Source organism: Mercenaria mercenaria, chromosome 7, assembly GCF_021730395.1.
Source record: "Mercenaria mercenaria strain notata chromosome 7, MADL_Memer_1, whole genome shotgun sequence".
Taxonomy (NCBI): Eukaryota; Metazoa; Mollusca; class Bivalvia; order Venerida; family Veneridae; genus Mercenaria; species Mercenaria mercenaria.
This window is the reverse complement of record NC_069367.1, coordinates 87,576,270-87,602,058: the sequence shown is the minus strand read 5'-3', so window position 1 is coordinate 87,602,058 and position 25,789 is coordinate 87,576,270. Positions and strand designations below refer to the sequence as shown.

The 25,789-nt window shown below is 37.8% G+C and overlaps 1 protein-coding gene and 1 long non-coding RNA gene across 5 annotated transcripts in view; one reads left to right on the top strand and one right to left on the bottom strand.

Moving 5' to 3' along the window:
• Positions 1-25,789, bottom strand: part of LOC123553728 (uncharacterized) — a 64,549-nt gene that overhangs the window by 14,332 nt on the left and 24,428 nt on the right. For all 4 annotated transcript variants that reach the window (XM_045343317.2, XM_045343320.2, XM_045343322.2 and 1 more), the window contains exons 4-6: positions 17,635-17,851; positions 9,755-9,897; positions 4,747-4,914 (exon numbers count right to left, since the gene is read on the bottom strand). In XM_045343317.2, the coding sequence (XP_045199252.2) occupies positions 4,747-4,914; positions 9,755-9,897; positions 17,635-17,851 (528 nt within the window). The remainder of the gene's footprint in view (positions 1-4,746; positions 4,915-9,754; positions 9,898-17,634; positions 17,852-25,789) is intronic.
• LOC128558712 (uncharacterized) lies at positions 23,334-25,123 on the top strand. The gene is made up of 3 exons (XR_008371905.1): positions 23,334-23,802; positions 24,101-24,218; positions 25,005-25,123. It is a non-coding gene; the product is annotated as an uncharacterized LOC128558712 (long non-coding RNA).

Sequence of the window (25,789 nt, the reverse complement as noted above, 5' to 3'; positions counted from 1 at the left end):
CACTTTCACCAAAACTTCTGAGATAAAAAGTCCTATAACTTTGGCATAATGTAGGCCAGACTTACGAAAACTGACAAGTGAGGTCATCTCATGATGCAAACGATGTGTGTAGAGTTTAAAACATTTGGTCAAGTAGTTTCTGATAAACACACTTACATGCAAACCTTTTGCAAGATTTCTATGTTAAAAAGGAACAAAATAAAAGCTGGAGCTACATTACTTGCCCTGTGGGGTCAACTCATGATGACAAAGACTACTGTGGAAGTTGGCCTGGCAGTTTCACAGAAAACAAGTGAAGGCACCTAATTGTTTCTACTGCAGTATAACATAATGAATTGATATATGTCAATGATGTATAAACAATATTGTACTATATATACAGTACGTTATAACAAAACACTTGGATTAAAATTTGCATACATAAAAACCTACAGTTGCTTTCATATGGATTTATTTTGGCCAATTATAAAAAAGTTATCATATAAGTTATCTATAGTAACAACAAACGGAAATTAATAAAAAAAAATTCTATTAGAAAAAAATATATTACAAGTCCACACAAAACTCTTTACCAGGTACAGATTAGGTCAAAATACATCTAAAAATTCAATGTAACATGCATGTTGTACCACAGAAAATTGGTCTCGATTTTTCCCTATGGCCAGTAATAAAAAAGTAACAACATAATCTATTTATAGTAATAACAACGGGAGGTAATTCTTAAAACAAGGATGCCTCATGGCAATGAGCATTTGTGCTAAGTTACATCAAAATCCCTCCATGCATGGAGAAGAAATGCTCTGGACAAAGTCATTCTTAAATTTAATCTTTGACCTCTAAGTATGACCTTGACCTTAAACCTAGAGACCTGGTTCTTGCGCAAGACAATCCGACTCATAGTGGTGAACATTTGTGCCAAATTTCATCAAAATCCCTCCATGCATGAAGAAGAAATGCTCCCGACAAAGTCATTGTTGTATCTGACCTTTGGCCTCTAAGTGTGACCTTGACCTCAGACCTAGGGCCCAGGTTTTTGCGCATGACATGTTGTCTCATCCAGGGAAATATTTGTGCCAACTGATATTTCAATCCTGCCTTGCATGACAAAGTTATTGACCGGACAGGAAAAAAATCCTATTGACCTCTGATCTCAAAGTGTGACCTTGACCTTTAAGCAAGGGTTCTTGGTTTGCACATGACAAGTCATCTCATCATGGGGAACATTTGTGCCAAGTAATATTAAAATCCCTTCATGAATGGCAGAGTTATGGACTGGACAGGAAAAAAGACCTGCTGATGTTTGACCCTCAACTGTGACCTTGACCTTTAAGCCAGAGGTCCGTGTTTTTCTGATCATGTGGAATATTTGTGCCAAGTGATATTAAAATCCCTTAATGTTTGACAGAGTTATGGACCAGACATGAAACAGACCCTGTTCATGCCATGTTAACATCTGACTGCTAAGTGTGACCTTGACCTTTGAGCTAGGGGTCTGAAAGTTATGCATGATATAATTTATTGTCTTATTATGAGGTACATTTGTGCCAAGTAATTTTAAAATCTCTTCATGGATTGGAGAGTTAAGGACCAGACAGGAAAAAAGCCCTGTTGACATTTGACCTCCAATTGTGACCTTGACCTTTGAGCTAGGGATCCAAGTCTTGCCCAAGACATGTCGTCTCCTCATGGGGAACATTTGTGCCAAGTGATATTAAAATCCCTTAACGAATGACAGAGTTATGGACCAGACACAAAGCAGACCCTGTTCATGCCATGTTAACATTTAACTGCTAAGTGTGACCTTGACCTTTGAGCTAGAAGTCTGAAAGTTGGGCATGACATATTGTCTTATTATGAGGTACATTTGTGCCAAGTAAAATTAAAATCCCTTCATGGATGGGAGAGTTATGGACCAGACAGGAGAAAAGCCCTGTTGACCTTTGACCTCCAATTGTGACCTTGATCTTTGAGCTAGGGATCTGGGTCTTGCGCAAGACATATCGTCTCATCATGGGGAACATTTGTGCCAAGTAATATTAAAATCCCTTCATGGATGACAGAGTTATGGACCGGACAAGAAATTGCAGACGGACGGACGGAATGACGGAAAAGCGCATTCCTATAGTCCCCGAAACTGTTTTCAACCAGTATGGGACTAATAAGGGCAAGTATAAGTGCCCCCTTCAAAAATTTTAGGGGGCCATAAAAAGTCCAGAAAGGGCCATATCTTTGTAAACATGGAAACAGAGCCAAGAAACATGTGCATTGCTTTTCAGATCATCACATGTAAACTGTCAATCTATTCCTATAAGTAGTAACTAAGATACTAGCTTTCATACATAACTGAACCAAATGGGGACAGCTATGATGTCACAACATAAACTGGCAACAGCTCTACTTTAATACTATCAAAAATAGTTGAGCTAAACAGCACTTCTAGTTTCTTTTATAATTCATCATTCATTTTACATAGAGGATTATTACATGAGTGTCTTTTCAAATTGAATTTATTAAATGAGTTGAAAATGTGAGGCTCTGCCGAGAATTTTATCTATTTTATTCAACTCATTTAATAAATTCAATGTGGAAAGTCACAAAGTTAACGTAATATTCTTTTTATCACATTAGCTTTTCCTGTCGAAATGTCAAAACTTTACTTTCTTTTACAATATAAACAAGAGGGTCATGATGACCCTGGATCACTCATCTGAGTAATATGAGCTACATGTTTCAAATGTCAAACTGATGATTTTTAGAAATTTTTTGGAAGATTTTCCGATGTACATTCAAGTAACCCCTGGGGCGGGGCCAATTTTACCCCAGGGGGTCATGATTTTAATAAAGTTTGTTGAAGTCTACTAGGCAATGTAACATATCAAATATCAAAGATCTTGGCCTTCTGTTTTTTTTTCTAGCAAATTTATGAAGATTTCCCTATGTACAATCAAGTTACCCCTGAGCCTGGGTCAATTTGACCCCGGGGGGGGGGGGGGGGGTGTCAAGATTTCAACAAATTTTGTAGAGGTCCACTAAGCAATGCTACATGTCAAATATCTAAGCTCTAGGCCTTCTGGTTTATTTTTAGAAAATTTTGAAGATTTTTCTTTCTATGTACAATCAAGTAACCCTATGGTGTGGGGTCAATTTGACCCCGGGGGTCATGATCTGAATGAATTTTGTAGAAGTCTACTAGGCAATGCTACAAGTCAAATATCTAAGATCTAGACCTTCTGGTTTTTTTTTAGAAAATGTTTGAAGATTTTCCTATGTAAAATCAAGTGACCCCTGGGGTGGGGTCAATTTGACCCCGGGGGTAATGATTTGAACAAATTTGTAGAGGTCCATTAGGCAATGCTACACGTGAAATATCCAAGCTTTAGGCCTTCTGGTTTATTTTTTGAAAACTTTTGAAGATTTTCCTATGTAATATCAAGTGACCCCTGGGGCGGGGCCAATTTTACCCCAGGGGTCATGGTTTGAACAAAGTTTGTAGAAGTCTACTAGGCAATGTTACATTTCAAATATATAAGACCTAGGCCTTCTGGTTTATTTTTAGCAAATTTATCAAGATTTCCCTATGTACAATCAAGTAACCCCTGGGGCTGGGTCAATTTGACCCTGGGGGGGGTCAAGATTTGAACAAATTTTGTAGAGGTCCACTAGGCAATGCTACATGTCAAATATCTAAGCTCTAGGCCTTCTGGTTTATTTTTAGAAAATTTTGAAGATTTTTCTATGTACAATCAAGTAACCCTATGGGGCGGGGTCAATTTGACCCCGGGGGTCATGATTTGAATAAATTGTGTAGAAGTCTACTAGGCAATGCTATATGTCAAATAACTAAGATCTAGGCCTTCTGGTTTATTTTTACAAAATTTTGAAGATTTTTCTATGTACAATCAAGTAACCCAATGGGGCGGGGTCAATTTTGACCCCGGGGGTCATGATTTGAACAAATTTTTGTAGAGGTCCACTAGGCAATGCTACATGTGAAATACCTAAGCTCTAGGCCTTCTGGTTTATTTTTTATATTTTTTTGAAGATTTTCCTATAGAAATCTAAGTAAAATCAAGTGACCCCTGGGGCAGGGTCAATTTTGACCCCGGGGTCATGATTTGAACAACTTCAGTAGAGGTCCAGAAGCAATGCTACATGTCAAATATCTAAGCTCTAGGGCTTCTGGTTTTTGAGAAGAAGATTTTTTAAGATTTTCCTATGTAAAATCAAGTGACCCCTAGGGGGTCATGATTTGAACAAATTTGGTAGAGGTCCACTAGGCAATACTTCACACCAAATATCTAAGCTCTAGGGCTTCTGGTTTTTGAGAAGAAGATTTTAAAATTTTTCCTTTCGGTTGCCATGGCAACCAGAGTTCTGCATCGAATATAATTCTTTGAAAAAATTTTGTAGAGCTTCACCCAAGGAACATTCCTGTGAAGTTTGAATGAAACTGGCCTAGCGGTTTATGAGATGTCGTTTAAAGTAAAAGATTACGGACGACAGACAGTGAGTGATCACAATAGCTCACCCTGAGCCTTTGGCTCTGGTGAGCTAACAAGTCCATTTGACCAACGTCTCCTATACTATAAACGACGTTGACGTCAAAGCCTTTTTACACTAGTGTATTATCATTTTTAAGTAATAGCTTTATTACACTCCCGCGACGTCAAACGTGATAAATATCAAATTCTTTATACTAACTGTGAGATGTACTATTCACAAACATAGTGAACGCTATGCACTTACTGTTAATAATTTTAGGACCCAATCTTGGTATTCTGCTGCTACAGTAAAGCCTGATCTGAGGTCCATACAGGCAACGTATACAGAGTACTAGACTGATGACAATAACTACACCCAGTACACAACCTCCTATTATCAAACCCACTTTTAACCATGGCATCTTTGGCTTGTCTGAAAATTGAAAAAAAAAAACGTAAGAACAGATAAATATCTTAAGGACATAAGTCATGATTTTTTAAGTTTTAAAGTTTATTACATTAATAATTCTTCCCTGAATAATTTCATAACCATTTCATGTCGACCATTCTGCTGTTCATGTCGACCGTTCTGCTGTCCATATGTTCATGTCGACCGTTCTGCTTTTCATATGTTCTTGTTGACCATTTTGCTGTTCATATGTTTATGTTGACCGTTCTGCTGTTCATATGTTCATGTCGACCGTTCTGCTGTTCATATGTTCATGTCGACCGTTCTGCTGTTCATGTCGACCGTTCTGCTGTTCATATGTTCATGTCGACCGTTCTGCTGTTCATATGTTCATGTCGACTGTTCTTGCTGTTCATATGTTCATTTTGACTGCTCTGCTGTTCATCTGTTCATGTCGACCGCTCTGCTGTTCATGTCGACCGCTCTGCTGTTCATATGTTCATGTCGACCGTTCTGCTGTTCATATGTTCATTCGACCGTTCTGCTGTTCATGTGTTCATGTCGACCGTTCTGCTGTTCATATGTTCATGCCGACCGTTCTGCTGTTCATCTGTTTATGTCGACCGTTCTGCTGTTCATCTGTTCATGTCGACCGTTCTGCTGTTCATATGTTCATGTCGACCGCTCTGCTGTTCATACGTTCATGTCAACCGCTCTGCTGTTCATGTGTTCATGTCGACCATTCAGCTGTTCATGTGTTCATGTCGACCGTTCTGCTGTTCATCTGTTCATGTCGACCGTTCTGCTGTTCATATGTTCATGCCGACCGTTCTGCTGTTCATCTGTTTATGTCGACCATTCTGCTGTTCATCTGTTCATGTCGACCGTTCTGCTGTTCATATGTTCATGTCGACCGCTCTGCTGTTCATACGTTCATGTCAACCGCTCTGCTGTACATTTGTTCATGTCGACCATTCAGCTGTTCATGTGTTCATGTCGACTGTTCTGCTGTTCAAGAAATCTGAGCGTTTTGGTAAATCAAGGGCAATAATTCCGAAGTGCCTAGGCTGATTTGGCTAGTTACTGAACTTGGCCGAGCACTTATTGGCAGACACATTTTGTTCATGTTTGGTGAAGATCGGATGAGAAATGTTCGATTTAGAATGCGGACAAGCTTTGTGGCAGACAGACACACACACAGAGACTGGATTAAATCAATATGTCGTCGACACCACTGTGTGGTGGGAAACATAATAACTGCATAAGAAAAAGAAATTATTTGGTCACTGTGCACTGGACGTTTGACATACTGACCTCAGATCAATAATTATCAGTCATTTACCAGCCATAAGTGACCTCTGTATCAAATGTGATCTTAGACAAAGCATTCTCTAGTTATCTGGCCAAAAAGTTCTACTGTTCTGGGTCAATGTGACCTTGACCTTTGACCTACTGAAATCAAAATCAATTGGGGTCATATGCTGGTCATGATCAACCTCCCTATGAAGTTCGTGATCCTAGGCCCAAGCATTCTCAAGTTCAAATGTTACGGGTCAATGTGACCTTGATCTCTGACCTACTTATCTCAAAATTGTTAGGGGTCATTTGCTGGTCATGATCAACCTCCATATTAACTTTCATGACCCTAGGCCAAAGCATTCCTGAATTATCATCTGAAAACCATAGACCTGTTCTGGGTCAATGTGACCTTGACCTATGACCTACTAATCTCAAAATCAATAGGTCATGGTCATAATCAAACTCCCTGTAAAGTTTTGTGATCCTAGGCCCAAGCGTTTTCAAGCTTAGCATAGTCCAGAAACTCATGATCCTAGGGCCAAGCGTTCATGAGTTACCATCCGGAAACCGTTCACTTTGACCTTGACCTTTGACCTACTGATCTCAAAATCAAAAGGGGTCATCTGCTGATTATTACCAACCTCCTTTTTGAACTTTTAAGATCCTAGGCCCAAGCATTCCTGAGTTATCATCCTGAAACCGATTGGTCTACATACCGACCGACATACAGACCGACCGACATCTGTTACTAAAACAATATACCCCTCCTTCTTCAAAGGGGGGCATAACGATACCAGGCTGTTATTTTCAGCCTGACATAAATTAACCAGGCTGAGATATTCTTCCGGAGTCACAGCCAGGGCCGGCAAAATCAATTGTCCTAGTTGCTCGAGTCATACATTTGAGGGTCTGGACAACCAATTTTTTTCATTTTGCATGTCCTTGGACAAGTGAAAATTGAGCATCTGTTTCTAATGTTTGACCGCAATGCAGACCCTCAAAGCATAATTTTAGTCACTGATCCACACTCCCTTATTGCTAAGTAAATGTACATTGAATACACGCCACTTATGGCATATTTCAAGCTCCGCCTACTTCAGCAGGTACTTGCGAGATTTTCTCGAGAAGTGTGAAATCAAATCAAATTAACAGTTACACCAGAAACGATTGTACTCTGCCAATAAGCGATACTGTTACGTCTTTAACACTGCATTTAACTGTCTACATGTGTATGAGCAAACGTACACGTCTTTGTAAACAAAATGTTGATGAAAACAAAGGATTAAAAATCAATAGGGGTCATCTGCTGGTTATGACCAACCTCCCTGTCAATTTTCATGATCCTAGGCCCAAGGGTTCTCGAGTTATCATTCGGAAACCATTTAACTGTTCTGGGTCACTGTGACCTTGACCTTTGACCTACTGACCTCAAAATCAATAGTGATCATATGCTGATCATGATCAACCTCCCTTTTAAGTTTCATGATCCTACGCACAAGTGTTCTCAAGTTATCACCCAGAAACTGTCTAACTGTTCTGGGTCACTGTGACCTTTACCTTCGAGCTACTGATCTCGAAATCAATAGGGGTTATCTGCTGGTTATGACCAACCTCCCTGTCAATTTTCATGATCCTAGGCCCAAGGGTTCTCGAGTTATCATTCGGAAACCATTTAACTGTTCCGGGTCACTGTGACCTTGACCTTTGACCTACTGACTTAAAATCAATAGTGATCATATGCTGATCATGATCAACCTCCCTTTTAAGTTTCGTGATCCTACGCACAAGTGTTCTCAAGTTATCACCCAGAAACTGTCTAACTGTTCTGGGTCACTGTGACCTTTACCTTCGAGCTACTGATCTCGAAATCAATAGGGGTTATCTGGTGGTTATGAACAACCTCCCTATCAACTTTCATAATCCTAGGCCCTAGCATTCTTGAGTTATCACCTGGAAACCGTTCCGGGTCTTTGTGACCTTGACCTTTGACCTACTAACCTCAAAATCAAGGGTCATCTGTTGGTCATGACCAACTTCCCTACCTAGGCCCAAGCGTTCTTGAGTTTTCATCCGGAAACTGTTCCGGGTCACTGTGACCTTGACCTCTGACCTACTGATCTCAAAATCAATAGGGGTCATCTGCTGGTTATGACCAACATCCCTATCAACTTTCATGATCCTAGGCCCTAGCGTTCTTGAGTTACCATCCGGAAATGGATTCGTCTACATACAGACTGACCTACCGACCAACATCTGCAAAACAATATACCTCTCCTTCTGTGAAGGGGGGCATAATAATCTATCTATTATCCACAGTAAATTAACGATTTGTTTAGAAAGATTCAACTATATAAAGATGACGAGTTTCAGACTGACTTTCATCGATCGACTAATATGGAAATTGAACACCTTTCTTCATTTTCAACGATTGCCTTTTCATTTCCCTTCGAGCGAGATGCTATTTATCATTATGCCAAACTGGTGACTCCGTGTTAATAATAAATAAACCCTTTACCTTAATTTCGTATAGCTCAAAATATTATTGTCAGTTGGATGTTTTGATTTTAACAGCTTTATTGAGACAATAGTCCTTGCATTGGAAATGACATTACTAATGTAACTTGAGCATTTTTGGCAAACCTTTCTGGCATTATTGTTTGTTTATAAACTGTCTATAAAGATCTGTTTTGTAGAAACGACTAAACCGAGGGTAGGTTCACAGTTCTTTTAATAATACTTGCTAAGCTAATACATTGTAGAACACTTAAGAGGCCATAACGTACATCGTAGAATCAAAGTTAAAGGTGTAGAATGATAATCACGTCCATTTATGGAATGAACGTCACGTCTACACTTTCACTCATTCCCTCTGACTGGTGTTGGTTACTTAGAAAAACAGCCAAGCAATGAGCACAAAACTTTGCAACCACTTTTCATGATTTCAACAAGCCTTCTGTGCAAAATAACTGAAAACACCACCTATAGCGGGAATTATTCCAAGCAAGGTAACTCTAATGGATAAAAACGGAAATATTTGGTCAAAGGGAAGGAACTCTATCAAAACATGGTCAGACACCACTAAATCATACAATATGAACAAGTAAGGTTAAAGATACCAAATTTTCAACCGGTTACACTAAGAAAATTAATTAAATAAAGTCAGCCATTTTTCCAATTAATGACTGAGTGAGACACTACCATATCTCTATTACTGACTATATATAGTCTTTGAAACTTTGCACACAGCAGTGATTATCTTGTTAAACTTTAAGCTGATTTCATCACTGTATGAATTTTTATGGCATAAGCTGCTGGCTGTCTTGATTTAAGTAAGTAGAATATTAGTACATTGTTTTATTCTATTATACAAATACCAAGAGTAAAAGTTTATACAAAATGTACAGACAAGTAAATTTTCTAAGTTACTTGTCAGTGGACAAGTAACTTTTTCTGTGATTTTGCCGGCCATGCGTGACAGCAGACTTAATTAGTGATTTAATTGAAATTTATGCCAACCATGCAATGAAACAAAATAAATGTAACTTATTGCAATTATTATTTATACCCTTTTTAAAAATTCTGACTTTCATTCTGGTCTGTCCCTCCTTCTCCTGTGGTGTTGCTAATACACATAAGAATGTCCTTTTAGTATCTTCTTCCTGCACAGATGTTATTGTCAATGTTGCCTGCTTCATGGTCCCATCTGGGCTGAAATATGAGATATTTGAGAAAATGAGGTAATGGTACACAGACAATGCAGTCTGAAAGACAGCTATGTCCCCACCACTGTTATGGATAGTGAAAGGATTGATGGTATTGGGTGGAACCATTAAACATTCAAGTTGTGACCTTGACCTTAAGCTGGCAGGGGAGAATTTTGAATTCTGCACATTGTCTTGATAAGGGGAATATTACAGCCAAGTCATATGACTAGATGCCCACAGGCAACATGTCGAGCCCGCCAGCTGTCAAAAGGACTAGGAGTTGCACATGACACCCTGTCTCATTTAGACAAACATTTATGCCAAATAAAAAATGATTGCGAAAAGTTATATTATAACTTATTTAGAGTAACAACAAAGGGAAGTAAATCTTTAAAAAAATCTAAGTCCACACAAAAATCCTTACTAGTAGAGATAGGTTAAAATACACCTCAAAATTGGATGTAACATGCATACTGTACTACAGAAAACTGGTCTTGATTTTTTCAGTACGACCAGTAATAAAAAAGTTACAATATAAGCTATTTATAGTAACAACAAAGGGAAGTAATTCTAGGTTCTTGCACATGTCACTCCGTCTCATGATGGTGAACAATTATGACAAGTTACATCAAAATCCCTCCATGCATGAAAAAGAAATGCTCCGGACAAAGTCATTCTTGTATCTGACCTTTGACCTCTAAGTGTGACCTTACCTCAGACCTAGGGTCCTGGTTATTGCGCCAGACACTCCGTCACATGGCTGTGAACATTTGTACCAAGTTACATCAAAATCCCTCCATGCACGAAGAAGAAATGCTCTGGACAAAGTCATTATTGAATTTAACCTTTGACCTCCAAGTGTGACCTTGACCTTGAGACAGGAACCTGCGGTTTGCGCATGACACTCTGTCTCACTGAAGTTAGCATTCATGCCAAATATAAACAAGATTGCTCCACGCAGGTCAAAATTATGATCCGGACAAACAAATCCGGACGGATGCACGCATGCACATACACCGAACAGCCATTTGGACAACTATGTCTTCGCTTCCGCAAGCGGGGTCACTAAAATCCTTCAAGGGGTTTAGAAAAGACTTGAGTTGTGACCTTGACCTTGAGTCAACATGGCAGACTCATGAGTTCTGCACATCATCTTGATGATGTGATCAATTGACCCAAGTTTCATGAAATTCCTTCTAAGGGTTAAGGAAATACAGAGCGGACACAAAATGGAAGGCTCAAACATTCGACCCGAAGGTGTGACCTTGACCTTAAGCTGACATGGCTGACTCTTGAGTTCTGCACATCATCTTGATGAGGTGATCATTTGACCAAAGTTTTATGATTATCCTTAACGGGGTTTAAGAGATACAGAGCGGACACAAAATGAAAGGCTCAAACCTTTGACCTCGAGTTGTGACCTTGACCTTGAGCTGACATGGCTGACTCACGGGTTCTGCAAATCGTCTTGATGAGGTGATCATTTGACCAAAGTTTTATGATTATCCTTAACGGGGTTTAAGAGATACAGAGCAAACACAAAATGGAAGGCTCAAACCTTTGACCTTGAGTTGTGGCCTTGACCTTATCCCGACACATCGGTTCTGCAAATCGTCTTCATATGGTGATCATTTGACCCAAGTTTCATGATTATCCTTCAAGGGGTTTAGGAGATACGGAGCGAACACGAAGTGGAAGGCTCAAGTCTTTGACCTTGAGTTTTGACCTTGACCTTGAGCTGACTGGCTGACTCATGTGTTCTGCACATCGTCTTGATGAGGTGATCATCTGACCAAAGTTTTATAATTATCCTTCAAGGGATTTAGGAGATACAGAGCGTATATGAAATGGAAAGCTCAAACATTTGACCTTGACTTGTGTCCTTGACCTTGATTTGTTTGTTTGTTTTGGGTTTAATGCCATTTTTCAACAGTATTTCAGTCATGTAACGGTGGGTAGTTAACCTAACTAGTGTTCCTGGATTCTGTACCAGTACAAACCTGTTCTCTGCAAGAAACTGCCAACTTCCCCACATGAATTACCAGAGGTGGAGGACAAATGATGTCAGACATAATGTCTTTTATCAAATCGTCACGGAGAACATACGCCCCACCCGGGAATCTAACTCGCGACGCCACGATCAGTAGACCAACGCTCTCCCTATTGAGCTAAGCGGGCGGGTCCTTGACCTTAAGGCAACATGGCTGACTCATGGGTTTTGTATATCCTCTTGATGAGGTGATCATTTGACCCAAGTTTCATGAAAATCTTTCAAGGGGTTTAGGAGATACAGAGCGGACACAGAATGTTATGGACTGATGGAAGGACGGACGAACAGACAAAAGGACGGAAGAACGGATGGAGCAATCCTATAACTCCCCACCACTTGTGGCGGGGATTAATCAGACCAGTGGTTTAGCAGATGCTAGTTATAGCTCTGATAGCCAATTTTTGACAATTCAAAATACTATATATGAATATGAATATTCTTGGTGCATGGTGCGTGGTCAACCAAACTAGAGCTGTGAGAGGAGTGACGAATTAGTAGTAAATTTAGTAGTATATTATACTTTGGGTAAGTACCGGTATACCTAAATCTTAGTAGGTTACCCAAAACACAAAAAAAAAAGAAATAATTTCAAAACTGGACCAGCGTGCAGTTTCTGATATACATAATAAGTTGGAATGGAAAATTAACAACACCCTCTAGTGGCCATGCTTTTTAAAAAATCAAAGTAACTAAACCGTCTCAGGTGACCATTTTTCAAAGAACTAATAATACAAGCAATCATGGTATATGGTCAGTCATGGAACACTTCTATGAAACATTTTAAAATCAGACCAGCAGTTTGGTAGATGTCCACTGAAGATTTCATATTCTCAGATGATATCATTTGAAGAAAATGTTGATCTATGTATAAATATACAACAGATAGACCGATGTACGACTGATGGCAATTGATCAATAATAAGTGAGAAGTGAGTCACAATGGCCCAAAAATATCTAATTATAGTCTATCACACGTAAGAATGGCATGTATAAATCAAACTAGAGTTGTCACAGGAGTGACGAATTATACCCCCACAATACGGCCTTGTCATAAAACTAAGCCAATGTCAAAGCCAAATTTGCTTGACCTTTGACTTACTGACATCAAAAGCAAAAGGGGTCATCTGCTGGTCATGATCAACCTCCCTATAAAGTTTCACTATCCTCAGCCCAAGTGATCTCAATTTATTGTCCGGAAACTGTTTAAATGTTCCAGTGGTCACTCTGGCCTTTGACCTTTTGAACTAAAAATCGATCGGTGTCACATGCTGATCATGTTAAGCCTATTAAGTTTCATGACCCTAGGCCCAAGTGTTCTGAAGTTATGGTCTGAAAACCTTTTAACTGTTCCGGGTCACTGTGACCTTGACCTGTAACCTACTGACCTCAAAATTAATAGGGGTCATCTGCTGTTCATGACCAACCCCTCTATCAATTTTCATGATCCTATGCCCAAGCAATCTCATTATTATCAAGAAACCGTTTAACTGTTATTGGTCATTGTGACCTTGACCTTTGACCTACTGACCTGAAAGGTGAATCTGACCTGTATTTTATGATGTTACACCTGTGTACCAAAATTTATGATCCTAGGCCAAAGCATTCACAAGTTATCATCCAGAAACCGTTAAACTGTTCCTTGACCTACTGACCTCAAAGTCAAACTTGACCTGTACTTCATGATGTTTCACCCGTGTACCGAAATTTATGATCCTAGGCCAAAGCATTCTCAAGTTATCATCTGGAAACCGTTTAACTGTTTGGGTCATTGTTACCTTGAGCTTTGACCTACTGACCTCAAAGTTGAACTAGACCTGTATTTTCTGATGTTACACCTGTATACCAAAAATTATTTCAATCTGTCAAGCGTTTCAAGAGTTATTGTTCGGAAACCATAAAAACCAACGGACCGACCGACAAGCTCACTCCTATATACCCCACCCCACCAAACTTCGTTTTGTAGGGGTATAATAAATGCACCGATAGAATTTAAATTTTCTGTCAACAATTAAGATCATTTAAAGGCATATTTGGTATATGAATAAATAAAAGCATGCATATACATGTACTATTGTAGCTTGAATTTTAGTCATTGTTTTTTGTTGCTGAACACTCATTACCCAGACATGATAGCCGAACAATAACCTGATACTGTCAATGAATCATTTTTAATTGTTAAAATAATGTCTATGACAATTGTTATTATGACCATTATTATTGTTCAAGTAGCAAGAAAATGTTAATGAACAATTTTACTGCACACATTTATTTCATTGTGTTGACCTTTCAAATATACTACCAACTAGGACATTAATCTTGTTGAAAAAGCTTGTTGGCTGAAATGTATTTGTGTGGTCTTTATGATACTTAACAATATTGTTGGAAAAAATGAAAAATATAGCAAAGTACAAAAAGGACAATTATTTCATCAACATTAAAGCAAGAGTTTTGAACCCTATGTTAGTCAGTTTGCATTATCTTGGTAAAGAAGGGTGGGCATTTTTAATTAGTTGTGATATGTATTTACCAAGATACTAACTCTGACAAAAGCAAACAAAATACTGTTGAAAAAAGTACAAATAATTTGCTGACTTTACATACACATCTCTTCTTGGTAGTGATGCTTTCATGAAGATTCAGCCAGCAGTAACTGAGAAATAGTGTGGACAAAAGTGGTAAGATGAAGACAAGCACAGACAGACCAAGCAGCAACTAATTTTATTATGCTGCCCTATACAGCACAACAGATATAACAAGAGGGCCATGATGGCCCTGTACCGCTCACCTGAGTACCATTGCTCAAAATGATATGATCAAGTTTTGACATAGAGCACATAGGCATACACGTTAAATATCATCAGGACAAACATTTTGATATAACAGTCCCTTTTGACCTAGTCAGGGCCAATTTCCATACCAAGTTTGAGGGTCCGAGGCTAAAATGCTGCATTTTTTTAATAACATGACTATTCCTTACTCTGGAAGACTTAAATAACATTTAAAACTAATCTCATTAGATGCTGCTGAGATATATTTGTTTACATAAAATTAAGGGAGGTAATTTGTCATAGATTCATTCAAAAGTTATCTACCCTGATTTTCCGAGTCCATCTGATGGCACAAATGACATTTCAAATCAGTATCTTCATTGGTTACTGAGATACACTCATTTAAATTTGAAATAAAGGGAGGTAATTTGACATAAAATCAGTCCATAGCTATCTACCCTGATTGCCTCAGTCCAACTAAAGACAACAAAGAAATTTCAAATGAGGTCTATAAATATTTACCGAGATAAATCCATTTTCATTAAAATCTGGGGAGGTAATCATGCATTGGTATATGCATGTAGAAGATACAGAGTACAAGCCTATACAACAATATATTAGTAAAGTATTCTAATCGATAAATATTCAATCAAGAGTTATCTAATATGACTATTTCTCACCATGGAAGACATAAATAATGTTTCAAACCAATCTCATTAGAAGTTGCTGAGGTGTATTCATTTAGATAAAAAATAAAGGGAAGTAATTTGTCATAAATTCAGTCAATATGTATCTTCACTGATTGTCCAAGTCCATCTGTTGACATAAATGAAATTTCAGATCAGTATCTTCATTTGTTACGGAGAAATACCCATTTTAATTTGAAATAAAGGGAGGTAATTTGACATAAAATCAGTCCATAGTTATCTACCCTGATTGTCTCAGTCCAACTAATGACAATAATGAAATTTCAAGTAAGTCCTATAAATACTTACTGATATAAATCCATTTTGATTACAATCAGGGAAGGTAATCAGATATAAAATACCGTATTTTCCCGAATTAAGGCCCCCCCTCTAATTAACGCCCCCACCCATTTTGGAGGGAAAAAAGTCAACAAGAAAGAGAAAAAAATCACCTACCTCGTTTTTATAAGTCCACATAATATGTAATTTACAGTACTCAAGTCCAATGTATTAGAAATTAAACACACTTTTAAACAGTCCATGTACCGTAAGTCCAAAACATCTGTACTAAGTACGGTACGTAACAGAAAATTAAACGGTAAATACATTTTTGATTTGTTTTTACACCACTCGCGCACACGCTTCCTGCCGACTTTAAACAAACTTGCAGCAATGTGTTTACGATATACCCTTTTCTTCGGCAGTTTTAAGAACTTTTAATTTAAAAGCAGGCACAGCAGCGTGTCAAACCATTGACATTGTGTATTGCGCTATTAGCTACCCGCATGTACTAAGGAAAATGTTGTCGGAGTACACAGCTGTTTGGGTCATGACGTAATGTGTAGTGTCGCGAGCGTGTCAAAAAGCCAGACATGGAATACACGAGGTACCGTATTTCAATGCATAAAAGACACACTGCATTAAATTGGATGTCAAATAATTACGTTTTGGGGGGATTAAACAACACAGAAACACTTTACAGCTAGTTTGAACGATGTTTTTAAGTTTTGTAAAAATTTTCATTTTTTATTTTTTTACCTCAAATAAACGCCCCCTCTTTGGAAAATGTAACGCCCCCGGGGGCGTTAATACGGGAAAATACGGTAACTCTGGAACCTATGACTGGATCTGACAGATTCATCATGGAATCCAAGATTTATTGTTGTTGAAGATATTTTGGAAGTTTGTATCAAATCAAACCATAAATGAAGTCTCTATATGGCTGCAAAAGCCAAAATAGCAAATTTTGGACCTTTAAGGGGCCATAACTCTGGAACTCATAAAGGAATCTGGCCAGTTCAAATAAGGAACCAAGATCTTGTGGTGATACAAGTTGTGTGTAAGTCTGGTTAAAATCAAATCATAAATGAAGCTGCTATTAATGCAGACAAGGTCAAAATAGCTAATTTTGGCCCTTTCAGGGGCCATAACTCTGGAACCCATTATGGGATCTGGCCTGTTCAAGAATGGAACCAAGATCTTAAGGTGACACAAGTTTTGTGCAAGTTTGATTAAATTCAAATCATAAATGAAGCTGCTATTGTGCAGACAAGGTCAAAATAGCTAATTCTGGCACTTTCAGGGGCCATCACTCTGGAACCCATAATGGAATCTGGCCAGTTCAAGAAAAGAACCAAGATCTTATGGTGATACAAGTTGTGTGCAAGTTTGGTTAAAATAAAATCATAAATGAAGCTGCTATTGTGCAGGCAAGGTTAAAACAGCTAATTCTAGCCCTTTCAGGGGCTATAACTCTTGAACCCATAAAGGAATCTGGCCAGTTCAAAAAAGGAACCAAGATCTTATGGTGATACAAGTTGTGTGCAGGTTTGGTAAAAATCAAATCATAAATAAAGCTGCTATTGTGCAGACAAGGTCAAAACAGCTAATTTTGGCCCTTTCAGGGGCCATAACTCTGGAACCTATACAGGGATCTGGCCAGTTCAAGAAAGGAACCAAGGTCTTATGGTGATACAAGTTGTGTGCAAGTTTGGTTAAAATAAAATCATAAATGAAACCACTATTGTGCAGACAAGAAATTGTGGACGGACGACGGACGAAGGGTGATCACAAAAGCTCACCCTGTCACTACGTGACAGGTGAGCTAAAAAGGAGGACATAACAAAACAATACAGGAAAACAATTTGGCACTGAAAGACAGAATAGGCAAAAACAACTTGCTTACAAAATCTTAGAGTAAGACTTTCTAAAATCCAAATCTGTTTCATTTTACTTACTTTGTTACAATTTCCTCAGAATATCTTGGACTGGTATCTGTAATATTTAAATCTGTTGTTCCTTCAACTTCCCACAATGCTAGTCTAACATCTCCTGGATCAGCACAACCAAAGTAACCTGAGCAGTGAAGTGTGATGTTTCCACCATACTGGTATATGGTCTGGTTTTGTGGATATGGTCGTGTTAGTATAGGACCTCTGGCGAGTTGATCACATGCTGTAATATTTAACAGTATCAAATTACAGTGCTGTTCTTGTAAGAACATACATTATACGATGCAACAAAGTAATGTTAGTCTCTTATGTTAGTCTCTTATATTCTAGATAAACTGTTAGCCTCTTATATTCTAGATAAACTATTAGCCTACAGTTAGCCTCTTATATTCTAGATAAACAGTTAGCCTCTCATATTCTAGATAAACTGTTAGCCTACAGTTAGCCTCTTATATTCTAGATAAACTGTTAGCCTCTTATATTCTAGATACACTGTTAGCCTACAGTTAGCCTCTTATATTCTAGATAAACAGTTAGTCTCTTATGTTCTAGATAAACTGTTAGCCTCTTATATTCTAGATACAGGGCTCCAGATAAGATGCATATTAGCGTAAATTACGCTTTGAAATAATGCATATACGCATGTCTGATAATTTTTAAGCGTATAGAAACGTATATGAAGTAACAGAAACGCACGCAATGACTTTTTACTGGCATAAACAAAATCTGAATCGTCCGGATGCTTTATGTAACAGAGCACAGTCGGCATTAATTCTCCCACATTGAACGTACACACGTATTGAATGGTACTCTATAAACCTAGGTTAAACTATTTTTTACACTCAATGTCTGCGTATATCAAATAGTTGGGAATTAATATTGATGCCATTATGGTACGGTAGTGTATTTTAAAGTGGTGTCGATTTAAAATATCAACTTCCAGTGCGGAACAAACAAAAATGTCTCTTTTCTAAGAATGTATAAGTGAACAAACACTCTACGCATTCTTTAAACCAACAAGACTGATCCCTAAAACATAGCTAAAGGTATATTGAATATTCTATTTTATTTGGCAGCGAGTGTGAAGCCAAAGCAAGCCAAGGGAAAAAAAGAAGCAAAAACTTAAATGATGAATTGAAACTGAACTGCAAACAAATGCATGGGTGTTACACCAATAAATATGTTATAAAACTGATTTCTGGTTTTTTCACATTAATAAATTTTCAGGAGTAAAATTACTTCTGTCAGTTTCAAATTTTACCATTTTACTCATTCACAAAAAATATGTTGAGTAAATACTCATTGGCCAAAGAAATTATCTGGAGCCCTGTAGATAAACTGTTAGCCTATACAGCTAGCCTCTTATATTCTAGATAAACAGTTAGCCTTTTATATTCTAGATAAACCGTTAGCCTACTGTTAGTCTCTTATATTCTAGAAAAACTGTTAGCCTCTTATAGTCCTGACAAAAACTGAAAACTTCACTTTACCTTTTCTTAAACTGAACTGATCAGTGAATCATTGAATCAGATGCAACTTTCTACTACATACATTTGTATTTCTTTAGCTTGGATTCACCGGTGAATCACTGCTGCAATTTCCTACTAAAGGTTGTAAGGAATAATAATATCTGTCATGTGTTTACGAATCGGATAGAAATATCCGTCCCGAGGGCACCTGCGCATTGGGCGGTAATGAGGCTTGCCGAATTACCGCCCATGCGCAGGTGGCCGAGGGACGGATATTTCCATCCAATTCGTAAACACATGACTGATATTTTTTCTTGCATATCGTATACATGTTAGCATTTATTTCTGGCAGATTATTTTTCTTGCATACCGTATTTTACAAACCCGTCCCTAGATTTACCAGCTAATGCCACTCTTTGCCACTTATTTCGATGAAAAAAGGGTGGCAACTGGTGGAAATAGGTGGCATTAGTTGGCATTTGGTGTAATTCAGCTCTTTTTTCACCTAAGTGGTAAATTTGCCACCAAAAGCCACTTTATTTTGGTGGCATTTAGGTGGCATTAGGTGTAAATTTGAACATAGTTTTTCTTTCTGGTGGTAGAAACGTGTAAATTGGTGGAAAGTAGAACATAGTTTTTTTTTCATGGTGGAAATCGAGTGGCGTTTAGCAGTGTTCGAAATTCACGGTAGTCCAACAGCCCGTGGCTACCAAATTTCAGCTCGGGCTACCGATTTTCCACAGGTACAAGACCGACTGGGCTACCGAATTTTCCTCATTTGTTTAAAAAAACATGCTAATTAAACGAGTACTGCATCATGATTTTCCAGACTGAGAAACGCTTATGGAATTATTGGTTTTTGCACTCTCACGTGTTGAGAATCAAACACAGTGTCAAAGACGTAACCGCAGCGCTAATTGGCTGAATACAATCACCTCTAGCGTAACGGATAATTTGATTAGCTTTCACACTTCTCGCAAAAATCTCACAAGTACCTGCAGTAGGCGGAGCTTAAATTATGTTATGAGCGTGTATGTAAATGTGTATTTAGCACTCGGTATTACATCTTACAAACTGTCAACTGTCCGAGTTGCAGTAATTGGCGAGTGCGGATCCTAAAAAATCGAGCATAACAGTTTAGATTTCGTTTTGGCAAGGAGTGTCATGTCCGATGCTTTTGGACTCTGACGATGCTGATCTGGACTGGAGTATTTCTAGTTAAAATTTTTCAAAAACATGGCAAACATGTACTGTATGTCTTTTTTATTACTTCAAACATGCATAGAGATGTCTGTAAAACAAAATGTTATATGGTGCAAAAATTATGTATTTTAAGGTGTTAAAGTTCGGGCTAGTGAAATTGGTGTCGGGCTTGGAAAATTTTTAATCTGGTAGCCCGAACGGGCTATTGGATTCAAATCTGAATTTCGTACACTGGTTTAGTGGAAAATAGGGACTTAGCAAATTTTCTTGGTGGCGAATAGGTGGAAAAAAACTTAAGACGTTTTTGTGATGTTTGATTTAAAAGAGAACTGTAAGACATTGGATTACCCTGTACAAAAAACTTCACATGGACTCTGGTTGGAATCAAGGTATAATGGACACTAAACTTCAAACTTCAGGCCTAACTGACACGGAACCTGACTTTGCTAAAACTGCACATTGACAACAGCTCGTAGAACACAAATGCTCCCCGCCCCCACTTGATGCGTTCAGTAACTGTACAAGAAACAGAAATCATTTGGTCACTGTGCACAGTGACGTTTGATGTACTACCTTTAAATCAATAATTATGGGCCATTTACCAGTCATAAGTGTCACTTCTGTATCAAATGTGATCTGAGACCAAAGCATTCTCTAGTTATTGGGCAAAATAAGTTCTAGTGTCCTGGGTCAATGTGACCTAGACCTTTGACCATTGACTGACCTCAAAATCAGTAGGGGTCCTCTGCCGGTCATGATCAACCTCCCTATGTAGTTTCATGATCCTAGGTCAAAGAGTTCTCAAATTAACATCCGAAACAGCTTAACTGTTCCAGCTCACTGTGACCTTGACCTTTGACCTTCTGAACTAAAAATCTACAGGAGTTATCTGCTAGCTATGTTCAACCTTCCCATTCACTTTCATGATCCTAGGCTCAGGAGTATTAGAGTTATCATCTGGAAACTGTTAAACTGTTCCAGGCCTCCAAGTCAATATGGGTCACTGCTGGTCATGACCAACCTACATATAAAGTTTCATGATCTTAGGCCCAAACATTCTTGAGTTATCATCCGGAAACCAATTGGTCAACATACCAAATGACCGACAGACTGACCAACATCTGCAAAACAGTATACCCAGGCTCCTTCTTCAAAGGGTTTCATTAAAATGAGAATAGGTCTATGCTGACTCTAGCTGGACAAAAATAATATTCAGAATGGTATACAGAAAATTTGAATTTTTGTTCTTTTGTGACACAGAATATTTATTGCTTATTATAGCTTTGCATTATATTCAATGAAAGACAGAAAAGGTGGAAAATAGGTGGCAACTAGTGAAAATTGGCTGTACTAGCTGAATCTGAAAAGATCATTTTTAAATGTGTCTGCAGTGTATTATTTCTGCATGAGTGAAAGTTGGTTAAAGATAGGATTAATGATAGATCAAGTTACAAGCTACCACACAAATGTATAGAAACAACCCCAGGTGGAATTTGGGTCAGTTAAGATTTATATATGCAGGCAAACATCAGGTGAGATGCAAACAAATAGTTCTTGCCTATTATCTTCACACAGAGTGATCTTGGCGCCCACCAATGTGCCATTTTTGAGTGTTCCAAATTTCAAGACTTACTGACTAGCTCAAGGTCAAATTTCATTTCCGTACACAACAGTGTGCATGTGGTCCAAATTCGAAAGCTGTAGCTTGAGAAATGTGAAAGTAGGTCACTAGATCAATTTCAAGGACGAAATGTGGAAGTAGGTCACTAGGTAAAAATCAAGGTCAAATTACACTTCAGAACACAAATTTATGCATGTGGTCCAAATTTAAAGCCTGTACCTTCAAAAATGTGAAAGTAGGTCACTAGGTCAATGTCAAGGTCAAAGTTTGTTTCAGTACACAATCCTATGCATGTGGTCTAAATTTGAAGCCTGTAGCTACAGAAATGTGAAAGTAGGTCACTAGGTCAATCTTAAGGTCAAAGTTCATTTCGGTACACAAAACTATGCAAGTGGTCCAAATTTGAAGGCTGTAGCTCGAGAAATGTGAAAGTAGGTCACTAGGTCAAAATCAAGGTCAAATTTTATTTCGGAACACAGAACTATGCATGTGTTCCAAATTTGAAGCCTGTACCTTCAAAAATGTGAAAGTAGGTCACTAGGTCAATGTAAAGGCCAAAGTTTGTTTCAGTACACAAAACTATGCATGTGGTCCAAATTTGAAGGTTGTAGCTTGAGAAATGTGAAAGTAGGTCAGTAGGTCAAAATCAAGGTCAAATTCCATTTCAGAACACGAAACTATGCATGTGGTCCAAATTTGAAGCCTGTACCTTCAAAAATGTGAAAGTAGGTCACTAGGTCAATGTCAAGGTCAAAGTTTGTTTCAGTGCACAAAACTATGCATGTGGTCCAAATTTAAAGGCAGTAGCTACAGAAATGTGAAAGTAGGTCACTAGGTCAAAATCAAGGTCAACTCATGTCAAGGTTCATCTTGCCACTCAAAACCATACATGTGGTCCAAATTTGAATGTTGTAGGTTATTGACAAGATTTTAAAATCTTTTCCCTATATGTCTATATGAACCATGTGACCCCCCAGGGCGGGGCCATATTTGACCCTAGGGGGATAATTTGAACAAACTTGGTAGAGAACCACTAGATGATGCTACATTACAAATGCCAAAGCCCTAGGCCTTGTGGTTTGGACAAGAAGATTTTCAAAGTTTTTCCCTATATAAGTCTATGTAAACCATGTGACCCCCGGGGCGGGGCCATATTTGACCCTAGGGGAATAATTTGAACAGTCTTAGTGGAAGACCACTAGATGATGTCATATACAAAATATCAAAGCCCTAGGCCCTGTGGTTTTGAACAAGAGGTTTTTCAAAGTTTTCCCCTATATAAGTCTATATAAACCATGTGACCCCCAGGGCGGGGCCATATTAGACCCCAAGGAAATAATTTGAATCATCTTGGTAGAGGACCACTAGATGATGCTTCATACCAAATATCAAAGCCCTAGGCTCTGTGGTTTTGGACAAGAAGATTTTCAAGTTTTTCCCTATATAAATCTATGTAAATTATAGAAATAAACAAAGGGCCATAACTCACTAAAAAATTGTTGAACCAGTTTGATTTTCAGAGGGACACAACTAGGGTACCAATACATCATTCTGACAAAGTTTGGTTAAAATCCCCCCTGTAGTTTCTGAGGAGATGCGATAACGAGAAATTGTTAACGGACGGAAGGACGGACGGACTGACGGACGGACGGAAGGACGACGGACCATGGACGCAGAGTGATTTGAATAGCCCACCATCTGATGATGGTGGGCTAAAAAGGATGTTTTTACAATAGCTTTTCAACTTAAGGATTTGACACCTTCTTTAGCTGACCAAGAAAGTGTAAGTGTGGAATCAATTTATCTGTGTAGTAATACCAAATTTTGAAATCTGACATTTGATGAGTCAGCCTGGGAGAAACTGGAAACACATTGTGAGAGGTAACAATATTATACTGTTTATTTTTTAAAAATTATTACTGTCTTTAACATTGTCTTAATTACTTACTCTTAACAAATACTTGAATTTGAAACAACATTTACCAAACTGCTTTGAATTAAAGTCAACAAATCTCCTTTTATGTCTTCGGAAGTTTGGCAGACGGATAAATCCCAGATATATTTTCTGGAATATAGCTCAGTCATGTTTATAACACTGTAAAATTGTATCATTTTGTAATTATTTACATTATTGATTAGCACTTAGCATAAAATATGTACTTTAAACTGTTCATACCAGGTACCTTCTGTGAAAAAAGTGCAACTTTGTGACATGATATGCCTGCCTGACTATATACCTGAGCAGCATACAGCTTATTACTGCATAAAAGAAACATACCAAGATAATTTTGAATCAGGTAAATATTATATGTTTTTATAAAATTAATGTTTAAATAACCCTTAATTTTTAAGTACACCAATTAATAGAAATTCCTGGCATATTATATGATAAATATTAATTATAAATGTGATGAAAAACCCAAGTGCTATTATTACCTTTTAACAAAGGCGGAGGGATATTATTTTTGGCATTGTCCTTTCTTTTTTATCTGTCCATCGGATTAACTGAAAATGCTTGTAACTGGAAAAATATTTTTATAGCTTTGTCTATAGAATCACTAAACTCCCTGTAATTATTATAAGCTCATTAACACTGCTTAATACTGCTCAATTATTTACCTAGTAAAAGAAGTATTTCCCCTTGATTTGGTAAAAAATAGGCATTTTTCCTGCATCTATTGATGGATCTTCATGAAACTTTACAAAAATGTAGATCACTACAGGACAGCATTGCATGTGCAATTTCTATCAGGATCACTTCAGTAACCAAAGTTATTGCCCTTTAATTGTTTATTCAATCCATAAATTCCTATATAACAAGTAATCCATTGATAAATATTCATGAAATTTGACACAAGTGTAAATCACCTTAGAGCAATGGTGCTTCCACATCTAATTCTTTCATCAATTCTCAAGTTCTTGTTATTGATTAAAGATGCATATAATTATTTTTACAAAACGAAGTAACCGTTTGAGTGAATAGAATTTTTTCTAGAGGAAATTTACAATTTTCTGCAAAATTATTCAGAATATTAGAAAAATATATCTATTAACAGATGACATTGTATGATTTGCTGTTACAGATTGTGTGCTGGAAAAATGGCCTTACATCCAAAGGAGTGAAATTTGGAGAGTCATTCGCCATCTGCTTAAGCCATCCTGGAATATGAAAAAGTAAGACTGCATTGACAACATCCTGATCCTCGTGTTCAGATCTTTTGTGATTTCTTGTGAAGAGTCTGATTTTTCATAAAAATAAAAAATATATTAATATAATTTGATTTTTGCTTACTACTGAGTTTTTCCAGATTCAGCAGGTGCAGCAGATTTCCTCTAGTTGCCACATATTTTCCTGCTATTGCCAGCTATTTGGTGGCATTTAGTGGAAAATAGGACTGCCACCATAGTGGCGTTTTGGTGAAATTTTGTCTGCTTACTGCCACCTGTTAGGTGGTGATTGGTGGAAGTAAGTGGTGTTTAGTGGAAAATATTTTTACACCATAATGGTGGCATTTTAGTGGTAATTTGTCTAAATATTCCACTTACTGCCACCATGAAGGTGGCTATTGGTGGAATTAAGTGGCAAACAAATTTTCCACCATAATGGTGTCATATTGGTGTAAAACTGTCTAAATATTCCACTTATTGCCACCTAAAGGTGTACACAAGTGGAAAGAGGTGGAATTTAGTGGAAAACGGGTTTGCAACTGTCCTGTTCATTTTTTCACCATTTTGGTGGCATTTTAGGTGGCATTTTGGTGGAAAATTGTCTAAATACTCCACCATTGAAAAGGGTGACATTATAGTGGCAAATCTAGGGACGGGAAAGGTAGAAATACTTTCTTTTTAGCACTCTTTCTTATAATAG